Raw genomic sequence first — 22,851 nt, 5'->3', positions numbered from 1 at the left:
CTCCTGCATCTGTCCAGTGTCTAGATAGGCAGGTATACCTGGCCATATTCTGAATATGTAGGGATTCCATTGCTGGAATTTCTCGAAGATTATTTTGTGAAGAGCCAGTTAACCCCTGGTCCAGGAAGGGTTACTTATCTTTGGGAAGACTGACTATGATGTGGACGTAGGATAACTGCAAACCTTTTTGTAGTTTATAATATTAAAGAAGCAGATTGGTCTCAAAGATGTCAACACTTCTTTAGTCTTTTGAGAAATGTCTACCTGCTTATGCATAGGGTTTCCTGAAAAACCCACTTACTTAAACGAATCAAGTTTATGTCCCTTTGCAAGGACAGTGCCTTGAGTAATTAAAACTTAAAGGTATTCCTTGTAAGAATTAGAAAAATAGCTGATAAACTACATAACAGTACAAAGTTTTTTACAATCTGGAAACAAAATGAACTTACGAAATCTGTATTAAAATGAGACTTCTAGTGTCAAAGGAAAGTATTTATAACAAGATTTTCCTAAATATTTAATAGTACTACTAATACATGCAAATACCAACTTCACAAAACATCTATTATATAAAGTGAGCTGAGCATCTACATTAATATTAGTGGTGCTCATAATCTTCATAATATTTTAACACAAACTAAATGTTAATAGTCCACAGGAGAGTAAAAGTATCAATATCTACACAAGTAAAATAATACACTTTATTTTAAAAAACAGTTCAACACTTAATGTTGTTTTTATTCTAACTTTGAACAAAGATGGTATATATAACTGGAATGATTATCTGTGCAAGATTTTCATGTGACCACATTTAAGGCAACCCCTACACCAAAAGTCATATTCTTTTACCTGAGTAGAGGATAACTGAGTTATATTTTCTAATACATTTAAATTATCTCTATAAATAAACTAGACACTCTTTTCTTGTTTCGTTGTTGTTACTTTACAGAAAAAGCTTCCTTCCACAGTTAATACTTAGAAATACACTTTGGAGCCAAATAAAATCTTAGTGTAAACTCCAGCTCTTCTACCTACTAGCTGTAAGACTTTGGGCAAGTTTCTTAACCTTCTTAAGCTCATTTCCACATCATACAATGGAGAAAATAAATGTTTCAAAGACTGAGATAATATACGTGTTATGGGCTGAATTCATATGTTGAAGTCCTAATCCCCAATACCTCAAAATGTGACTGTATTGGAGACAGGCTCTTTAAAGAGGTAATTAAGTTAAAATGAGGTCATTAGGGAGGGCCCTCATCCATTATGACTTGGTATCCTTACAAGGAGAGGAAATTAGGACACAGATACAGAGAGAAGACATTGTGAGACACAGGGAGAAGACACCCATCTACAAGTGAAGAGACCTCAGGAGAAACCAACTCTGACAACACCTTGATCTCAGATTCTTGCCCCCAGAATTGAGAGAAAACAAATTTCTGTTGTTTAAACCCCCTAATATGTGGCATTTTGTTATGGCAACCCTAGCAAATTAATACAATATGTAAAGAATCTGGAATAGTGCCTGGAACATGGTAGGTAATCAAGAACTTAATTACTACTGTTAGTATTTCCCCAGAGCTTTTCTAATCAACTCCACACACAATTCAGTTCTTGTTCATTTAATGGCTAAGTGGCAAAAGAGCAAGACTTTGTTGGGATACACAGAATGCTATGGACTCTTAGCATCCCTGCATGTTCTTGCTGGATTTGAGCTCTTTTTCTAGGCCATTTTTCAGGGATGTGTTTCCAGTGGGTAACCTTGAATGATGATGTAATATCTCACTCCAGACCAAGAACAGGCTTACTTCTGCTTACTATAAAGGTTGTGATTTGCCCAAGTTAGTTGTTCCTCTCCTATAGCACAGCCTATTCTGCATGCAGGCATTCATCATGGGCTCTTTATGTCACCCCTGTGGGACTTGAAAGGACAGAGAAACAACATAAACCAACATGAAGCTCTGGCTACTATAAAGTCATTTGTTTCTGATCTAGGATTCTGCTTTCTGCCAGTATCCCATTAAATATTAACTGTTAGCTTGTAAACAGGGTAAAATCTCAGACCCTGCACAGTTCTTGACTGTTTTGGCTGTGAGGGTCATGGTTTCTGAAAAAGATGAGAGCCCCACTCCTCTGGGTTAAGAGATATGACTCCCTGGATCCAAGAGTAAATGTTCTCACTTAAGTAGTGGGAAAGGGGAAGGGGAATGAGTCCCCCACTGTCCTGTTAATTTATGTTTGGAGGCTAAGCAGTGAGAAGTAGGATTTAAACAAGCCACCCAAATGGTGTATTGGTTGTTGCTCACTCACCTCAGGGTAGGAAAAGCAACGATATTAGATATTAATATGAAAACAAGGCAGCATGCCCCAGGGCTCTAGCCAAGAAGTGTGGCTATTGCTGTGAAGGGGTCCTCAAAGCTAAAACAAATGCTACCAGCAATGAGGAAATAAAACTTCAAGTAGACCAAAATTGCAAATTTGTTTAGCACAAGTTGGGCAGCTGATCAAAACCAAAAGTAAATGCAAAACATTCCTTACTGGCATGGAGCCATTCTCTCCCTCTACACTTCTTTTGTGTATGTGTATTTCCAATTTATTTTTTTTAATTTTTTAATAATTTTTATTTTGTTATATTATTCATCATACAGTACATCCCCAGGTTTTGATGCAATGTTCCATGATTCATTATTTGCGTATAACACCCAGCGCACCATGCAATATGTGCCCTCTACACTTCTTAATAACTCCTTTACCCTCTACCCTGACCTCAGTTGCTTTAACGAAAAAGCCAAGTGTGATGGGAAAACCTAGGGGAAGAAAGTGACTCAAACTTTTACAGCTGTTAGATACAGGTGCTCAAGTCACCATTCTACCCAGTCCCATAGGGGAAGTTGGTACTGGGCACAGGGTGGTCAAATGTACCAAAGGCTGCAGGACACTGAAGAGGTGCAGTGTTACATGGAGGGCGAAAAAACAAAGATCCCCAGAGTCTGGGGGCTCCCCAGATACTGGGAAGTGCACAGGAAAGAAGTTGGTACCAACACTGAAGACAGGGGTCAAAAAAGAAAAAAAGAGCCTCCTTGGATGCAGCCCTTACCCCTGGCTCCTTCCTGAGCTCCCAGCCAGGGAGATAACAATCTCATCGCAATCGTTAAAGCTCCCATACAGGGGATAAAGTGACTAAAATCAACTGCTAGTATAAGAACAAATTGTTATGAAAATACCTAACTGGTATTGAGGTGTTACATGCTTATATTGTAAATGCTTATAAAGTGCCAGAGGAGATTTCCCATTTAGATTTTCCCATTTCTTCATATAGAGAAATGAGACAAACTTCCTGCCATCTACTACCATGCCCTAACCCATCCTAACCTATTGGTGGGTTGGGATTTAGTGTGAGTGCCTCTATGCTCTGATATCCCAAATGTTCACTATATAAATGATGTTCTGGTGGTAAACTTAGAAGCTTGTCTCAATGGTTTTGACTGTGGCCATTATCAACCTCTACCAGTAGAAGTGACTGTTAAACCCAAACAAAATTCAGAACTCTGTTTGCCAAGTAGTTTCTCAGCATTGTTTGGACAGAGTCATAGCACTTAATCCATCTGGGAGTCAGAAGAACAAATGTTTTCTCCTTATTAAGACTCTTATTCAGTATTGGAGGCAGTTCATAATGCCATCGACGGCAGCTGTTGTATGTGAAAATGTACAAACACAGAAACCAGGACAATGTGTGACTTGGGGTTATGTGCTAGTATGTGGGAAAAAAAGACCACAGTAGGTCTCTCCATTAGGGAAGGGGGATTTTTTTTTGGCCCATCTATTGCACCCTGTAATTTTGTCATTGACACCCAAGATCAGTAACTCAGTCAAAGGTCCCTTGTGTGGGTCATGATGTATGATACACTGGTCTTACAATACATTCAAGCTAATAAACAGACCCCCCCTTGGAATTTAAAACTGACTAAATTCAAGACCCTAGGGGACATGATTGAGGTCAATACTGCAGACTGGCTTCATCCTGCTGCTGTTGATAATAGTAGAGTCGAGTCTGTTGATAATAGCAGCCTTAATTAACTGCTATATGAAACCAAATGAATAGGTATGGTATTGACTAAATAACCTGTTTATCAGATTAATCAGACTAGTAGAGTGGCATTCTTACATAAAAATTCAAATTTGGTTAAGAGTATGCAGGTTAAGAAGTAAGTAGTTGGAAGAGGATATCCATTATGGGCTCTGAACGACACTGCATACTTTCTGGGTATGCCATGAATGCAAGGACCCGACCTATCTTTACCCAGTCCATGTCTCAGGCTTGTGTTTACACTGAGCAACCTTGAAGCATAAGGTAACAATGCCGCCCTTGGACAAAAAAACAGGATTGTTTCTGGTCACTATAAAAGCAGTCAATGTCCTAAGCTCAGCGTTCTTTTCCATGACACAATCCACTGTGTGTGCAGGATTCCATCACTGGCCTTTTATGCTGCTCTTATGGGGCTCAGAGAAATGGGAATGGATACAAACCAACAGGAAGCTCTGGCTACCACTTGCATTGTGAATAATAAAAGTGCTTTGTCTCTGATCCAAGTGTCTCATGTATCCTGAGATACATACCATGGAATAGTTACAGGCGTTATACCCTGTTAGCTTGTTAGTTGGGTGAAATCTCAGACCCTACAGTTATTGACAGACATCAATAATTTTCTTCTTGGTAATGGCTGGCATTTTAGGCACTATGAATTGGCTACTAGGAAATTTATTATTAGCATGATATATTACAAAATATTATTTCCCAAAGACTTAGCCAATAACACTACAAAAATAAAAAGCCCTCTGTTTCCTGTGAATTTAACTGTGTGTGTCCAAGTCCAGTAATAATTTCACTGTCTGTCTGAAGTACTAATAGTACTAAATCTAAAGCTCGGCGCCATGCCTCAGTCTTTGGTATAACAACGTCGTAAATTCTTGGAATCTGTTCCAGTTTATTTGAAATGCCTGAATTAAAGATTCCACTATTTAGTTTACCATATTCATTCAAGATGTAAGATGAAGGAGAGCCAGAGTCTGTGGCATTTTGTAGATGCTGCTGAATGACTGTGCTGGCTTCAAATTCTGATGAGCAATTGGCCGTGTTATATATGAGAGCTGAAAGGTATTTGTGCCATCCATTTGCCAGGCATTTAAGCACAGTTGATCTGTACAGTGCCAGAGATGAGGCCAGCCAAGAGGAAGTATTATGAAGCCATCCTGAACAGACGTGATTTCTTTTACTCAATGATTGCTCTGCAAGAATTTGAAGATGGCTAAGACACAAAAATTCAACTGCACCACCTCCAAGGAAGACCTTTTGCTCTTTTAGAGCATAATAAAGACGATAGGCACAAGTCCAGAACCTATCTTCTTTGGATTGCATCTGTGCAGTGACTGGGCTAGTGAGCACTACTGTAACCAAATTAATTCCTTCTGTTTTTATCACGATTGTGATTATGTTGATACTATCTATGACATCCGAGGGAATACTTCTCCAGAAGGTCACAGAGACCCCATTGCCTACACAGTTTTCATTCACTTGTGTGACGTAGGTCACCTGTACTGCTCCTGAAGCTTCTGCAAAAGCCTGCATCACACTGCTATGCACTGACCCAAGTACCAGCCGCTTACTGTGTATGCACTTTTCAATTAAGTGTTCAGACACATTTCCTTGTACCAGGATGAGGTTCACATTGAACTTAATTAATACTTGTAATACATAATTTGTCCACAGTTCTTCTGAGCTGTCTTGTTGAACCTTCATGCTTTCTAATAGTGTGTTAATATTTGTAGCCTTATTAAATCCTAAGTGGCGATAATTCTCTGTGAGGTCACCCTCGATGAGAATAATCCGGTTAGGTTGATTCTGTAATTCCTTGATCAGAGTAGTATTAGATATTGACACAACAGTGATAAATCCTGGACAGGCACAAGAAAAAGTTTCAGGTACACCTGGTACACGGCACGTGAAGATTCTTGAAATGTCAAACCTAAACGGCATTGTACAGTTGCCTTGCTGCATACTTGCATTCTGATACTGCAGCCGTACTGCTTCATCTACTAATTTCATGCTGCTCTGATCTCCGTGACTCAAACCCATCTCCAACTCTACAAAATCATTACATCTGTAAGTATTGGGAGGAGCTGCACCATGTTGTTCTAGAAATCCATCTTGTTTGTTTATCCACTGATTATTATCTGTTCTATTAAAATGCCTACTGTGGATTAGTACTGACTTTCTATAATGGTTGCCTGTGAGCAGACTGTTTTTCAGAGTTTGAGGATTTTGTACCTTGTTTTTTTCGGCTTCAACTTCAGCCTGAGGTCTAAGGAGTTTAGATGACTTAACAGGTATCCCAGAAAGATCGTAAATGGTTAGTGATGGAGAGGCAACATCTTTGAGATCATGCTCTTTCTGTAAACCAGTATCTGAAGGGATTTGTAGAAAAGGGCACAAACTGACGCTAAATGTTTCAAGTCCGGAAAATGTCTTTGTGCTATCTATATGGTCAAATACGTTGTGGACAGGTATTTGAAGGGAAACTACTTCTTCAATGCAAGAGTTCAAGCCTTCCGACATTACAGACACTACTAATGAAATGGGGACACCTAAATGGAGACATTCTTCAGCAGCACTGCTCCATGCACCAACGAGAAACAAAAGAGTACTGGTTCCAGTTTTATATGTGTTATTTTGTGCTTGAACTGCTTCATTGAGAAGTTGTCCCACTGCGCTGGTTAAATCCAAACTTTCAAGAAGCCTTACTGTTGAACTGATCAATACACTTTCATGACACTCTGCATCTATAATAAATTTAGATGATTTTAATGGGCCTAGGAAAGTTCTTCCTGTTCCTGCAAATGATGAAAGTTGTTGAAGTCCCATGTGCCTTCTTTTATTTATGATCCTGCAAGCCATCACCATGAATCATCATCTGCAAATAAAATAAAAACTTGGAGATTTATTCAGTGTAATTCATGGTTATAATTGTTTATAAAAGAAAAATCAGATATAGTCCCTGCCTTTGAGGAGTTTCTGGTATATAGAGTTTCCATTAAATATGGTCAGTGCAATGATAACAGTACTATAATGATTCGCAATATTGCAATAAATTGCGATAAATGATATTGCGTATGGGCATGTGGAGAAGGAACACTTCATCCAATAGAGGGAGTGGATCATGCAGGCAATGATCCTGGTAGTGTTTCCAGAAGAAGGCAATGCCCGAAATGAGTCCTGAAGAATAATCTGAAGAGTTAGCAAGTTGAAGCAGGCGGTAGTAAATGCCCATATATGTGAAAAAACACAGTGTTTTGGGGTAATGTAAGCGGTTTAGGTTTTTAGGAATATAAGAAAGTAGTAGGAAATGGGAGATGAAGCTCTAGAAAAGGGGCTGGGTCATGAACAGCATTTTGTGCCAAGTCAAACCTGATCCTACGATGGGAACCACGGAAGTGCTTTGAGTAAGGAAGGTTAAGAAACAGCTTGATGTAGAGTTTGAAAGCGTGTGCTCTGAATCTAGAAGTCTGGATTTGAACTTGGCTCCAATGCTTACTAGCTATATGAACTTCATCAAGTTATTTAACTACTCTGTCCACATCTGAAAAATAAGGACTGTAACACAATCTACTTTATAGGGTTATTATAAGGAGTAAATGAGTACAGTGCTTAGAACAATGCCTGGCACATAATCCCTTCTGAGTACTACTACTACTATTGCTGCTGCTGCTAGTGTTTTGGATAGATCACCACTCTGACAGCACAGAGAATGAATGGGGTGGGTGCCTCACTGGAGGCAGAGAAGCCAGCTAAGAATCATCTATAGTTATCTAGATAAGGAATGTGGAAGAGGGATGTAGGTGAGAGGATGGATTTGGTTACTGATTAAAATGTAAAGGGGAAAAAAGTATTATTTAAAGGGAAGTTCAAAAGCAATTAGGCTTTTTCCACATAATATTTCAAAATCCACATCAAAAACTAGTAAGACTTAAAAACTTTAGTCCAATAAAAAGAACTTTTTAACAAAATACCCCTTAATTGAAAAGCTGTCTATAATAAAATGACCTATCTCATGAGGCATGAGCTCTCAGTTAAAGGACTATAACTAAAATTGTAGATAATATAAACTTCTCTTCCAACTCCAAGACTTTATAATTCTTTGAATGATATTTTTTATCACAATCTTTTAAATCCAAAATATCAAAAAGCTAGCAATTTAGAGTTTTGCTCTTCATCTGATGAGTTTGTTTCTATAATTCCTGGATTTATCCTTGAAGCTGAGGAGCACCACTATTTGAGATATCTTAAGATCCGGAGGAAGCCATGACACAACTTCCTCAAGAGTAGCTTCCTATAAGCTTTCAAGGACTAAGGAGAAAAGCTAATACAGCCTAGGAAAAGGTATAATGAATTTTTTGAACTCAGGTTCAAATGCTGTTTTGTGAAAATTTCAATTCTATAAAATAAAAATAAACTCTTGATACAATCAGGCATATCCCTAGATGGCATCAAAACATACTCTAGGATTCCAATATTTTAATCCTGAGATCCATCATATCTTACAATTGTTTGATCTTACCATGCTTTCGCTGTCCCTCACCCCTCTCCCCCATATTATCAATTCTCTACTTACCCAGTTAAAATTCCTATCTGTCAATTATTACAATCACTCCCTTGCACGTATATCCTCAAAATCCTTATCTCTCTTTAGGTTCATCCTACTTACCTTGCACGTCCACTAATCTTGATGAAATCCAACTCTGTCTACTCCACGCTTACCTAACTGCAGCTGAAAATAAACAGAAAAACAAACACAAAACACAATCATGCTGGTATCATTTCAAACCTCAAGTGGTCCTTCTTGTTGCTTGGCAATGTACTTCCCCAGTTCATTTATCTTTTTTTTTTCCTTTTTATAAAAGGTTATTGCTTTTTGGGTTCAATTTTTAAAAGTCTTGCCTACTCCTGAATACAAAAGATATTCTTCTATACTTCTAAAAACGTTATGGTTTTAATCTTTTATGTCTATGGATCTACCTATTCTGGATATTTCATATAAATAGAACCACACAATACGTGAACTTTTGTGTCTGGCTTCTTTCGCTTAGCATAATGTTTTTGAGGTTCGTCCACATTGTATTACGTATTGGTACGTCATTCCTTTTTATGGCTGAGTAATAGTCCACTGTATGTATGTATCACTTTGTTTATCTGTTGATGGACATTTCAGTTGTTTCTACCTTTTGACCACTATGAATTGTGCTACTATGAACATTTGTGTACAAGTATCTGAGTATGTTTTCAATTCTTTTGGGTATACACCTAGGAGTGGTCACATGGTCATTTTATGTTTAACTTTCGGAGGAACAGCCAAACTGTCGTCTATAGCAGCTAAATTATTTTACTTTCCCACCAGCAATATATGAGGGTTTCAATTTCTCCACATCCTGTTGTATTGATTTCCTAGGGCTGCTATACCAAATTACCAAAAACTGGGTGCTTAAAACAATACATTTTTATTCTCTCACGGTTCTGGAGTCCAGAAGTCTGAAATCAAGGTATCTGCAGGGCCATGATTTTTCTGAAGGTTCTAGGGAAGGCTCTTCCAGCTCCTAGTTGGTTCCTGGAGGTCCATGGCTTTCAGTAGCAAAACTCAGTATCTGTTTTTCTTTCATATGGCTTTCTTAAAAGGACACCATTCCTTGTATTTAGGGTCAAACCTAATCTGGTATGACCTATCTTAACTAGCTACTTCTATAAAGACCCTATTTCCAAATAAAATCATTCTGAGATTCTGGGTGGACATGACTTTGGAGGGAACACTATTCAACCCAGCATGCTCACCAATACATATCTTCTCTTTTGGCTTTTTTTTTTTTTCTTCTGTTTTTATAATAATACACATCCCAGTGGGTGTGCAGTGACATTTCATCACGGTTTTGATTTGCCTTTCTCTAATGACTAATGATGATAAGCATCTTTTCATGTACTGGTTGGATCTTTGGAGAAATATCTATTCAAATCTTTTGCCTATTTTAAAAATGGGATTGTCTTTTTGTTGCTGAATTGTAAGAATTCTTTGCATATTCTGGAAACTAGAACCTTATCAAAATACAATTTATAAATATCTTCTCTTTCTGTAGGTTGTATTTGCTACTTTTTTGATAATCACTTTGATGCATAAAAGTTTCCCATTTTAACGAAGTTGAATTTGTCTATTTTTTCTTTTGTTGCTCATGCTCTTGGTGTCATATCTAAGAATCTATTGCCAAATCCAAAGTCTTAAAGATTTGACCCAGTGTTTTCTTCAAAGAATTTTATAGTTTTACATTTTATATTAAGTTCATTGATACATTTGATTTTTGTATATGGGATGAAGTAGGGGTCCAACTTCATTCTTTTGCATTTGGATGTTAAATTGTCCCACCATAATTTGTTGAAAGACTATTCTTTTCCCAATTAATGGCTTTGCATCTTTGTCAAAAATCAACTGGCAATAGATTTTTGGGTTTATTTCTGGACTCTCAATTATATCTGATTGGTTTATATGTCCATCCTTAAGCCAGGACCACATGATCCCATGACACTGATATCATCACGACTTGAGCCGAAATCAAGTCACATGCTTAACCAACTGCGCCACCCAGGTGCCCAAAGACATTTTTTTGATTACTGTAGCTTTGTGATGAGTTTTGAAGTGAAAGAGTGTGACTCCTCCAACTTAGCTCTTTTTGTTTTAGCTTTTACATTTATATTTATAATTCATCTTAAACTGATTTTTGTAAATGGTGTGAGGTAGGGGTCATTTTGTTTCTTCCTGGATATCCAGCTGCTCCAGAATAATTTGTGGAATAGGGCTGTTTTTTTTGCTTGCTTTTTCATTTCTAACAAGTACTGAAAGCTTATTAAGTATGAGGCACTTTACATGCATTATGTAATATAGTTCTCATAATATTATGAAGTATGTATACACTTAATCTATTAAAAAGAAAAACAGATAAGTAACATACCAAATCTCACAGCTAGTAAATAATAGGTTATGAACTAAAATCCAGATTCGTCTAATGCCAGAGTCCCATGCTATTAACTACTATACAATACTGTCTTCTGGCTGCCCCTCTACCCAATGGGATAGAGATTCACCTTTTCTCCTGTAGAGTCTTCCACTGCATTTTCCACTTCCAAAACTTCTTGCCTTCTTCCAAGCCTGTGCATACCCTTAAAATGGATATGCCCTTTCCCCCCCCAAGCATCAGAGTCTCTGTTTGTGGTTTCCTCTTTATACTAAGTTTAAATCACAACATATTACTGTATGAACGGAAAACTCATAGAGAATTTAGGACAAAAGGAAAAAGTCATGGGCTATTTCAAACTTATTCAAACTTTCAAAGTCTGTATTTAATTTATGTCAAAACAGTTTTCCCAGAGAAGACATGAAATTATTTAAACAAAACTAATCTACAGGCAAAAAGTTACATAAAACTGATCTCAAAATATTCCAATTATTTCACTTATATGTGGAACCTAAAAACAAAACAAACAGAAAAGGCAGAAACAACCACACTGGTGGTTGCTAGAGGGTAGGAGTGTAGGGGATGGGCAAAAAGGGGTGAAAGGGAGTGGGAGGTACAGGCTTCCAATTATGGAAGGAATAAGTCACAGGATGAAAGGCACAGCATAAAGAATATAGTCAATGGTTTTCTATTAGCATTGTATGGTGATAATTGGTAACTACACTTGTGATAAACATAGCATAACATATAGAGTTGTCGAATCACTATGCTGTACACCTGAAACTAACATAATATTGTGTTAACTATATTCAATAAAAGGAATAAATAAATATTCAAGAGAAATGCTATTTCAGCATTTGAAGACTCTATTCCAAGTTTCAGCAGCAATTAAAAAAAAAGTCTTAGCATTCCTAAGTTTAGAAAAGCTCCTAAATGATTATTTTGTAGAGATTAATTAATTAACATAAAATAAAAACTCAAACAAAAATCCCTCATCTTCTAAAAAGTTGAGTATAAAAAGGCAAAGACAGTGAAGAGGATGGTGAAATAGATAATTTCAAAGATAAAAAGCATCTCTGGTAACTTTTCTTGCCATTGAATTGACACACTCTGATTTTTGTTCTGCCATACCTCAGCACCAATGTTTTCCACAAACAGCTGTTTTATTATTGGGTTCCCTAACAACTTTACTTGCCTGCTTAATGTTTCTCTAACTTTCTAAGTGTGTAATAGAAGCACAGTCATACTACTTCACTGAGTTTTGACATCAAAAGCATCCTTCTTTTCCTAGTATCATGTCTAGTCTTGTTTAAGGCATTTGGTTTAGAATACCAAGACATGGAATACTTTTCAGGAGTTGAATTTTTAAAAATATTAATATGGGGCTCCTGGGTGGCACAGCGGTTAAGCATCTGCCTTCGGCTCAGGGCGTGATCCCAGCATTATGGGATCGAGCCCCACGTCAGGCTCCTCCGCTATGAGCCTGCTTCTTCCTCTCCCACTCCCCCTGCTTGTGTTCCCTCTCTCGCTGGCTGTCTCTATCTCTGTCAAATAAATAAATAAAATCTTAAAAAAATAAAAATAAAAATATTAATATATTCTGACAGGTATGATTAGCTTTTTTCATTATCAAAATCAACAGTTTGTGTATCTCCAGTCTATTCCCAATATAGCATTCTAATCATATTCCATTATTTAAAAACCTTCAATGTGGAACATAAAGGTCTTTACTCCTTTGTCTGACACAGGAGCCCCTTTAAAAAATCAGCTCAGAGTCTTTCACTCCTCTACTCAAAATCTTGCAAAACCTTCCCATTTCACTAGGAATGAAAATCAAGGCCTTAATAAAGCCCTAATAATCTACACTCCTCCCTCTTACCCCTCTGTTTCCTACTACGCTATCCTTCGAGCACTCTGCAAGTCATGCTCCCTAACTTAGAGTTTCTGTTCCAGTTATTCCCTCTTTCTGGAATGTTCATCCCTGAGAAATCTATTGCTTCACCACCTCTAAATATTTACTCAAATTTACCCTTTTCAATGAGGTCTACCCTTGAGTACCCTATTTAACACCACAAACTCCTCTTTTCCCTCTACACTTGGATTCCCTTTAACTGCTCTACTTCCTTTTTTCCATAACACTTACCACCTTATAAAGTAGTACACAGTTTACGTATCTATTTATTATTTATTGATCATCTCCCTCTGTTGGAATGTAATTCCCAGGAGGACAATTTTAGTCACTGAGGAATCCTACATACCAAGAATATTGTCTGACACACTGCTGACACTCAATAAATATTTGATGAGCAAATGAATGAATGGTTCTCACAGTATTTGCTATCTTTAAGTACAAAACTGACAAGATTAAACAGATGCCACTGTCAGTATTACTCCACCAAAATTTAAGTTTCAATCACCTTTAGAGCTGACATGATTCCTATTTGGCACTGTCTTAGTTGAGACCCCCTTAATTGCTTCCAAAATGGTTCCTCCTTCACATGGTTGTCAGAATTATTTTTACAAAGCACAAACCTAATCAAAGCACTCCACTGCCTAAAAATATCTATCTCAGAGATTGAAATCTTTACTCCTTAATTTGACATAGGTGTCCCATAATTGGACCTCAATGTAATTTATGACTCATTTTCCACCTTTCCTTATAAACCCTATGATCTTGCCACACTAGAACATACATTTATTTTCATTTTTACACATGCTATATTCAGATTTGAATATCCTCCCTTTCTTCACCTTGGCAAATGCTACATATCTTTCATGACCCAAGACAAATGCCACATTTTTTAAAAATCTTATTTATTTATTTGAGAGAGATAGTGAGTGAGAGAGAGCATGAGTGGGGGGAAGAGCAGTGGGAGAGGGAGAAGCTGACTCCCTGCTAGCAGGGAGCCTGACGCAGGGCTCCACATTTTTGATACAACCTTCTCCAGTGCCCCAGAAAGTAGTGTCTCCTGCCTGTGCTCAAGCACTTTCTACACACATCTACTAAAGCACTTAGCATCCTGAATTTAAAACTCTGTATTTATGTCCATGCCTTTCTCCCCCACTAATCTGTGGGTTCCTTGCTTTTATTCATCTTTATACTCTACACTCAGTTCCTTTCAAACTCACCCAATAGTTGGCACAGTAAAGGACATGTGGAAAGCATTAAGTAAATTTAGTAGAATTAAGAGTGCCAATGGATTTAATATTTTCCTAGACTTATTATTATTATTACTACTACTACTAAGGTTTCACAATACAATTGGATTAGTAAGAGCTATTTTTCAAGACTAAGTAGTTCCTAGACCCAAGACCTAGAAATTGCAATCTGAGGCTATAATAAAAAAATCATTTTTGCTAGAAGTTAATTTCCCAAATATAAGAGCCTAAATCATAAAGTGATATAAAAGCAGATTAACATATTACTGAGCCTTTTAATTGCCATAAGAACAAAATTGATCTAGGTTAGAATTCAGTTCTGTATATTTGGTCACTATTCACTTCTGGGTCTCAGAAATCCCCTCAATATTAGTAGTAAAGATGAAGTAAATGTCCTTGAAACTCATCAAGAGCAACTTTCCCGGTGAGACTAATGGCCCGAAAAATCAAAATACAATTAACCCTTAAACACCAGGGGTTCGGGACCTGGACTACTGCACAACTGAAAATCCAAATATAAATCCTGACTCCCCCAAAACTTAACTATTAATAGACTACTGTTGTTTGGAAGCCTTACAGATAACAAAAAGTAAATTAATACATATTTTATATGGTACATGTATTATATACTGTATTCTTACAATAATACCTTAAAAAAATTTTTTTTCAGTAACTCTAGGCTATAAAGTTCAACACGGAGTTTTTTGAAATTGCAGCAAATCTCCAAAAGAATCCATGTATAAGTAGGCGCGCACAGTTCAAATCCTTGTTGTTTAAGCGTCTACTGTATTATAATTGAGTGAATGAACATTTTACTTAATTCACAAAATATCTTGAACTTGCATAATTTCTACCGGAACAATTTTATACAGAAAAATTACTTCTAATATTAGAATAAACTTACCTATTTTCCAGAATTCTAATGTGTTGTTTATCTATGATTACAAAGCTTGGGTATCTGACTGGCATATAATGTGAACCCGACAGGATGATGGTTTTGGAAAACGTACCATGCTTCTACATACTACAGTATGAACAGTGATTTGGGAGACTGCTTCAAGAATGTACTTTGTACTTGTACATTTTTCCTGCCCTGACTTCAAGGAGATAAGTGGGATGAAGAAAAAAACAAACAACAACAACACTGGGCAAAAGTTAACGTTCCTTTTAACTGGAGAATGCTGGAGAATCCAGAATGGTTTTTGGAAAAAAGTACTTACTTTGCAGAAGGTACTGCAGGAAGCATAAAAAGAGTCCTGATGTGTAAGGAATTAGAGTTAGAAGTTTTAAAGAACTATCGCCTCTTCATTTCCACCAGGAAGTCAGACGTCCACCTCATTCTCTCCCCCTTTAGCTGGTCTCCGACCAGATTCACGACTGGACAAATCAAGTCTGGCCCTCTGGACAAGAATTTGCTTTGATTTACAGGAGTTACGGGCTTCTAAATCTCGGCAGTAACTCAAGTCAAATGGATTATCAGGCTATGTCTGACTCATGACTGTGGATCTATACTGGATATGGCTGGAAAGCCGGCCAAATCTTGGGATTCAACCACAGGAATGGCTGAGGGTGACAGTGGGGTAGGTGTCTGGTCGTGACAATGGTTGGAGACAAAGTCCTACCTGGCAAATAAATACTACAACTTTGGTAAAAACTCTTCCTATGCAGAGAGGCTTGGTGCATCCCAACACCCATCCTGCCCCCATACCCACTTCCTTCCAGCCATTCGGCTAGCGCGCCAGAATCCCTCCGAACCAAGTACGAGGGAAATGCTAAAGGTCAAGCTCCAGACACTGCGGAGGCTGAGAAATACCTAGCGGCCCATGGAAAGGTCAGTCCCCTCCACTCCGTTAATCCCAGCCGGATGGCAAACCAAAACTGGACCAATTTACCCGGCCCGCCAGGCCCTTCATTCTCATCCTTTTCCGGCGCACGAAGAGGTCAAAAAAGCAAATAAAGACTCTCCGCGTCTGCACTAATGCCTTAGCTGTCGGTGGAAGCATCTCGTTACTAACCTCGCTCTCTTCTCCATCTTCACGCGAGGGTTCAGATCCCAGCTTCCCACCTCAGACGACGTTCTGCCTGGCACTGGGACAACGAAGCACCGGGACGAAGACGCCCCCTTCTCCGCCCTCATCTTGCGCATGTGCGAAGCAGAGCCAGCGGGGCGGATGGGTGGGGCTGGTCGCTAAGATACAGACGGAAAGTTCTGCTTAATGTCCGCTAGGAAAGGCAGAGCGTTACTCTATTGGTAGAGAGTAGAGAGAGGGGCCCGGCTTCAAGGGCCCTCTTTTCTAATTACTGGGTAGAATAACTGTCAATCAGTACGCAAGCCTGGTGGGCGGGGCTGCTTGAGAGGGCGCCAAGAGCGGCCTTAGCAACGGTTTCTGAATTGTGTAGGCTGCAGTTGGGCTGCGCAGCTAGCGGCTGAGACTGGGAGGTCCCCGCTGTGGGCACCGGCTGGTGACATGGTGAGTGCCAGGCCGTAACCCCTTGCTGGGCCGGGCTAGGGCTGAAGTTTCAACCCGGAGCAAGGAAGGCATTTTGTTTGGTTCATGAAATGTATTATTCACCTCCTGATCCTCCAGTGTCATTTAGTAACGCCTTCTCTCGTGGCCAACTAGAAGCACGTTGCCCGTGGCTCTAGGGACGCAAGAACGGTTCACTCGTTCCTCGTCGTCCCCACCAACCGCTGATGCCAGCACTCTGCCATAGGTTCCGTGATGGAAACAGAAACCACTGTTTAGCCAGAGCGGAATTGAATACTGTGAATAAGAGGCTTAGAAACTGTTGGAGGGTCTAGGCCTCTAAGGAAAGAGGTCCCGAACTCCGAAAACGTGGCCAGGTAGCTCCGCACTCAGCCACTGTTGGGAAGGTAAAGTTCTGAAGGCTGGAACTGTCGAGGCAAAGAGCACACCTGTGTATCTGCAGTCTAGGGACCAAGAATCCGCCGCTGCCGCCCCGTGAAACCGGAGACGAGGCGCACAAGAACGTGATCTGCAGCTGCTATGTCTGCCGCTACTGCTTCTTAATCCAAAACTGGAGATGATAGTGAAATAAGGCTGCAGAAAAACCCCAGGAGTAACTCTGTGACCTTGCTTGGCAACGGAAAATGGCACATAGCAGGAAGATGACCTTCACCTTACCTGGATACTGATAATTGGCCCAACATTTATTCTTACTCCGATCCCTGGAGTAGTTTTTCATCTGGAAAATGTAGTTTTTTCATTTCTCAGCTTCTGCAATATAGAAAAGTACACTAAAAGGTGGGAAAAGGTATTATGTTCCAATCAACCATATCCCACAAAATAAACAAATTTTATTGTGAGACATATAGGCCTGGATGAAAGGTGTGCCTTAGACACTACTTTTTACATACACCAAGTGAGGCCAGTTGTATTCTGACATAACATCTACTGTTGGAGCGTGAATGTGCCTTTGCCTCTTCTCTCTCTCAAAAAGCACTAGTTTGAAGAAAAGACTTAAGTGGTAAAAAGAACCAGGCTTTCCACCAAGATAGTAATAACTAAAAGCATAAATATTAGCAAAGGAAAAAGGGAAATTGCTGATGGCCATTATGTAGTAGGGAATATGGTTCTTGAATATGCTTATTATTTTTATCATCGATTATTCTGGTTCTGGTAAGTTTTCCAGTTACATAGTTTTTCACGCCCATTTGTATTTTTACAGGCATCCAACTACTGCACAGGTTCAGACCAATGGAAGAAAAGAGCAGCAAAACTTGAACTGAATGAAACCCAAAAGCAAGAAATTAAAGAGGCCTTTGATTTATTTGATGTTGATGGGTCTGGAACCATAGATGTGAAAGAATTGAAGGTTTTGAAATTACTTCTAATTCTTTTTTTTTTTTTAAGATTTTATGTATTTATTTGACAGAGATAGAGACAGCCAGCGAGAGAGGGAACACAAGCAGGAGGAGTGGGAGAGGAAGAAGCAGGCTCCTAGCAGAGGAGCCTGATGTGGGGCTCGATCCCAGAACGCTGGGATCACGCCCTGAGCTGAAGGCAGATGCTTACTGACTGCGCCACCCAGGCGCCCCTGAAATTACTTCTAATTCTAAAACATTTTTAAAACCATCATTTATTTGTGGCAATCTTTCAATCTTTAACAGCAGCCTTCTAAAAGCTTGATATAAAATCTCTTCATTGTGGACACCTACACCCTCAGTATATATACCTGCCTCGTACTAATAATAACAAAACTGTATCTTGTTAGGCATTTTATTCTTGTCTTATGAATGAGTACAACAAAACCCAGGATGTGACAATGCCATATACTATGGCATAATAGGATTGCAACCTAGGCCTGCTGACCTGACTTTCTAGGTTTATGCCTAGTCCATAATGAAAAAGAGAAAATCTAGCCATTAATAGGTAATTTAAAAGCTAGGAAGGAGAATGTGGCATATTATAATTTATTTGCTTCCTATTTCAGATTGCAATGCAAGCCTTAGGATTTGAACCCAAGAAAGAAGAAATTAAAAAAATGATAGCTGAAATTGACAAAGAAGGAAATGGCACCATTACTTTTGAAGATTTTTTTGCCTTAATGAGTGTAAAAATGGTATAGTGATTTTATTTTTCAAAGAAATACAAGCAATAGCCTTCTACATTTTTGAACAATCAGAGGTTTCATAGAGGAAGAACTGGAATTAGGTCTTTAAAGATGGGTAGAATTTAGATAGATAGGAAGAGCAAGATTAAAGATATTTTCAGGGTAGTAATGAAGACTGTCCAGTGTGGAGAAGGTTGTTAGGAAATAATAAGGATATATGGCTGGATAGAGAGAATGGGGTCAGCATTTTGAAGGCTTGAATTCAGCAAACATCTCCTGAGTGCCCATTTTGCCAGGCACTATTCTAGAGAGCACTGGATGAGATAACCTCCCTGTTCTCTCACAGCTTACATTTTTGATAATGAATATCAGTTACTGGTGTTAATAATAGATACATTCTCTTTATCATCCTTGCTTCTTCCACTTTAACAAACCCTGAATATAGATACCTTGAGAGCAAATGTGAGTGCATTGGAATAATTGTTGAAAGTTATAGCAGTGAAGTTAGACCTCAGCTACCTGGTACATTGCTGCTCTAGACCTCAAACACCTATAAGTCCAATCTGATAGAATAAATGAAAGATTAGTGACATTTAATTGCTTCTGTTTTTAAAGAGTGAAAAAGATGAAAAAGAAGAAATATTGAAGGCTTTCAAATTATTTGATGATGATGATACTGGAAGCATAACGCTAAACAATATCAAGAGGGTTGCTAAGGAACTGGGGGAAAACTTAACAGATGATGAACTTCAGGTAATTTTTTACTTTTATAATTATAATTTACATGTATAATTATAACATACAATTACAATTTATATATAATTTATAGTTATAATTTAATTTAGTTGGACTCAAATACATTCATTTATGTATTTGAATATTCATTTATATCATTATTCATTTTTAATGATTTCACATATATTTACATTTTGCTTACAGGAAATGCTTGATGAAGCTGATCGTGATAGGGATGGAGAAATAAATGAGGAAGAATTTTTGAGAATGATGAAAAAGACCACCCTTTATTAATACTTTTTTATTCCTTCTGCAAAGTTAACAACATTATATTTGCTATACAGTTTCATATCTGAATGTATTCATTTTTGATTTTTAGTTTATATGCACAAATTTCTCTTGATGTCTAATCCATGTGAGAAGTTACATATTTCTACCAATATGTTGTTAAATCTACAGCACCAAGAAACAAAGAAAATGTAATGATTTTTGTGAACTATGGATCCCAAATCAGTATTAATTCCAACTGCTACTTTTAGAGCTCCAGGGTCTAAAGACTTAGAATTTTTTTAAGTTTAATGAAACTGACCCCACATCCAAATGAACTGTTTGCAAACAAGCAATTAGTTTCCCTCTTATTTTCCTTTTGTGCAACTCTTTAAAACTGATATTTGCTTTTCAATCAGTTATTCAGATATGTAAAGTATTAAATAAAATTGCCTAGCAACTACATTATTTGCTAGTTTTCCTCTTATAAAGACATTCAAAGCAGCACTTGCACTACGTAGATTTTCCTGTAAGTTTGACCCTGCAAGTGAGTGTTTAAAACCTCTGTCTTGGGAGGTGCTAGAGATTTTACATATGTTATCTCAATGTTACAACTTGGAAGCCGGTAGTATTAGCTCCATTTTATTACATACGAGAAAACTAAAGTTCAGAGAACTTAAAAATTGCTCAGTTATTCATAGATAATAAGACATGGATTCTAAATCTTGTATCCTTATGCTTCACTATGCATCTTTCCTATGGATAAAAATCTCAGGATAACTTAAGTGTATATTTTCTAACTCATTTACGATTACGACTCTTGTAATTTAACTTTGTTGTTGTTGTTGTTGTTGTTGTTGTTTTTTATGAAAGAGCTGAACTGTTGGGAAAGGCAGTCTCAAGATACAGTCTTTTGATCCCCCACTGAGTGTTCCAGGCCCAAGGACTCGGCCTTGGGCCTGGAACACTTCCTTACCAAGAGAGAGAGTCTCTAGAACTTATGCTGGAATTGTCTGTGAATATCTTTCCATTTCAGACTCCATGTGTACTTTTTTCTGCTTAAGCATGTATATAATATGGTGCCCGTGTGTGTAATATGGCTCCTGGCCAACCCCACTCTGGAAGGGGATCTCCCCTTCGGAGAGGGTGGGGTCCTTCTGCTGCACAACAAGATGGCTGTTTACTGGCCAGTTGCCCTGTATAAGCTTCTGGGAGGGACCTGCTGGCCATGGGCAACCGACATTCACTACTGAAACTGATACTGCTCTGTCTCTTCTCTATATGAGTGAAGCATTGTTCTACTCAGTAGCTGACTGCATTGTGTTTTCCTTGGCAATTAAACTGATACCAAGATGCACTGGCAGAAGCTCTCAGATTTCTGCTCCTGATAATAGGCAACAGATGCCACTTGATAGATACAAACTCTTCTTAAACCTAAGTAATGGTCTTTGGAGCAAGAAAGGATTATAGAAAATTAACTTTAATTGCCCCATCTAGTTCACTTCTAGCTCAACTGAAATGAAGACTCACAAGAGAGGTTTTTTTCAATTGAAACTAGAATGGCATATATGCTTATGCTCATCCAGTGTTTCACAGTATCTTTAATTCCTAATTATGCAGCATTTCCTTCTAGGCTAAGATAGAACTAGTAAGCATGCTTCATATGTGAAAATTATGGCCTTTAAGTTGTTAAATGATTTATATTTTTAAGTGGGTAGTATACTTAAAAATACACATGAATAAGTTGAAAAAGTTCTAAATAGAAGTCTCTTCCTCATTCAATCCCCGGTTCTCCCCCAGACAGAATGTCGTTTATCATTACCTCAACATGGTACAGAAGTGGTAGCCAGTACATTGAGGCAAGAGACAGGAAAAAAGAGACCAGAAAGGAAAAAATAAAATTCTTTTTATTTGCAGATGACATTAGATAGATGATAGATAGATAGATAGATAGATAGATAGATAGATAGATAATCCCAAAGAATTTAGAGATTGCTGGATGCAAAGTTGTTATGAAAATACAAATATAAGCACAATTCTATTTTTACAAACTAGGTATGAGTAATTAGAAAATTAAAGAGGCTATTAATAGTATTAAAAATATAAAAATCTTATCACTGAATCTAATGAAGAGATACAGGTCTTCAACATCAAAAACTCTAAGAGTACTGAGAGAAGATCTAAATAAATGGAGGAATATTATTATATTCATGGATTGGAAAACTCAATATTATACAGCTGTCAATTCTCCCTTTATTGATCTATAGCATATAGTGCAATAAAAATCCTAGCCTATGTGAAACTTGACAAGCCTATTCTAAAATTTATATGGAAATCCAAGGGACCAATACAGACTCGAAGAACAAGGTGAGAAGCTAGCTTGCCTGACTATCAAGATTTAGTATAGGATCATAGTAATTAGAATAGTGTGGTGATAGCTAGGATAGGATAATGGACCAGTGGAATAGAATAGAAAGTCCTGAAACAGACTGTATGTATATGGCCATTGATTTAGGATACAGGTAACTGCAGAGTAGTGGGATATTTTCATTATAATAAATTGTTCCCAGTCAGTAGGATATCCAAAAAGAATAAAAGAAAATATGACCTCCAACCTGACACTATACGTAAAAACTAATTCTAAATTATTACTGATCAAGACATAAAAGGTAAGAATATATGATCATGACCTTGAGATCAGATTCCTAATTAGGAAACAAAAACCAATAACTTTAAAGGAAAACACTGATAAATTATACTATAAGAACTTCTCTTCATGAGAGAATGAAGACATAAGCTACTAAGTGGAAAAAAATATTTTCAGTAAATCTACCTGACTAAATACTTGTATGTAGAACATATAACTTTTAAAAATCTTTAAGAAAAGCCCAATTTTTAAAATCAAAGGACTTGAGTAGGCACTTCATAGAGAAGGATATGAAAATGGTCAAAAATATGTGAAAAATTAATCAAAATAAGGAATGTAGTAGGCTGAATAATGGCCTCCAAAAAGATCCATGTTCTAATCCCTAGAACCTATGAATATTATATGACAAAAAACCACACAAACAA

General features: G+C 37.7%; 2 protein-coding genes across 2 annotated transcripts; one reads left to right on the top strand and one right to left on the bottom strand.

The window, feature by feature from the left end:
• Nucleotides 1-2,631: 2,631 nt before the first annotated feature.
• Nucleotides 2,632-16,318, bottom strand: BBS12 (Bardet-Biedl syndrome 12). Its single transcript, XM_008689492.2, has 3 exons — nt 16,218-16,318; nt 8,757-8,819; nt 2,632-6,965 (listed from the first exon to the last, which is right to left on the bottom strand). The coding sequence occupies exon 3, from the start codon at nt 6,953-6,955 to the stop codon at nt 4,814-4,816; it is 2,142 nt and encodes a 713-aa protein (XP_008687714.1). The 5' UTR covers nt 6,956-6,965; nt 8,757-8,819; nt 16,218-16,318; the 3' UTR covers nt 2,632-4,813.
• Nucleotides 16,319-16,551: 233 nt separating this feature from the next.
• Nucleotides 16,552-21,132, top strand: LOC103661807 (centrin-4). Its single transcript, XM_008689491.2, has 5 exons — nt 16,552-16,673; nt 17,893-18,039; nt 18,658-18,786; nt 19,393-19,530; nt 19,717-21,132. The coding sequence occupies exons 1-5, from the start codon at nt 16,671-16,673 to the stop codon at nt 19,804-19,806; spliced, it is 507 nt and encodes a 168-aa protein (XP_008687713.1). The 5' UTR covers nt 16,552-16,670; the 3' UTR covers nt 19,807-21,132.
• Nucleotides 21,133-22,851: the final 1,719 nt, after the last annotated feature.

This window comes from Ursus maritimus, unplaced genomic scaffold, assembly GCF_017311325.1.
Source record: "Ursus maritimus isolate PB19 unplaced genomic scaffold, ASM1731132v1 scaffold_11, whole genome shotgun sequence".
Classification (NCBI taxonomy): Eukaryota; Metazoa; Chordata; class Mammalia; order Carnivora; family Ursidae; genus Ursus; species Ursus maritimus.
The sequence above is the reverse complement of the archived record's forward strand: the minus strand, read 5'-3'. Positions and strand labels throughout refer to the sequence as shown.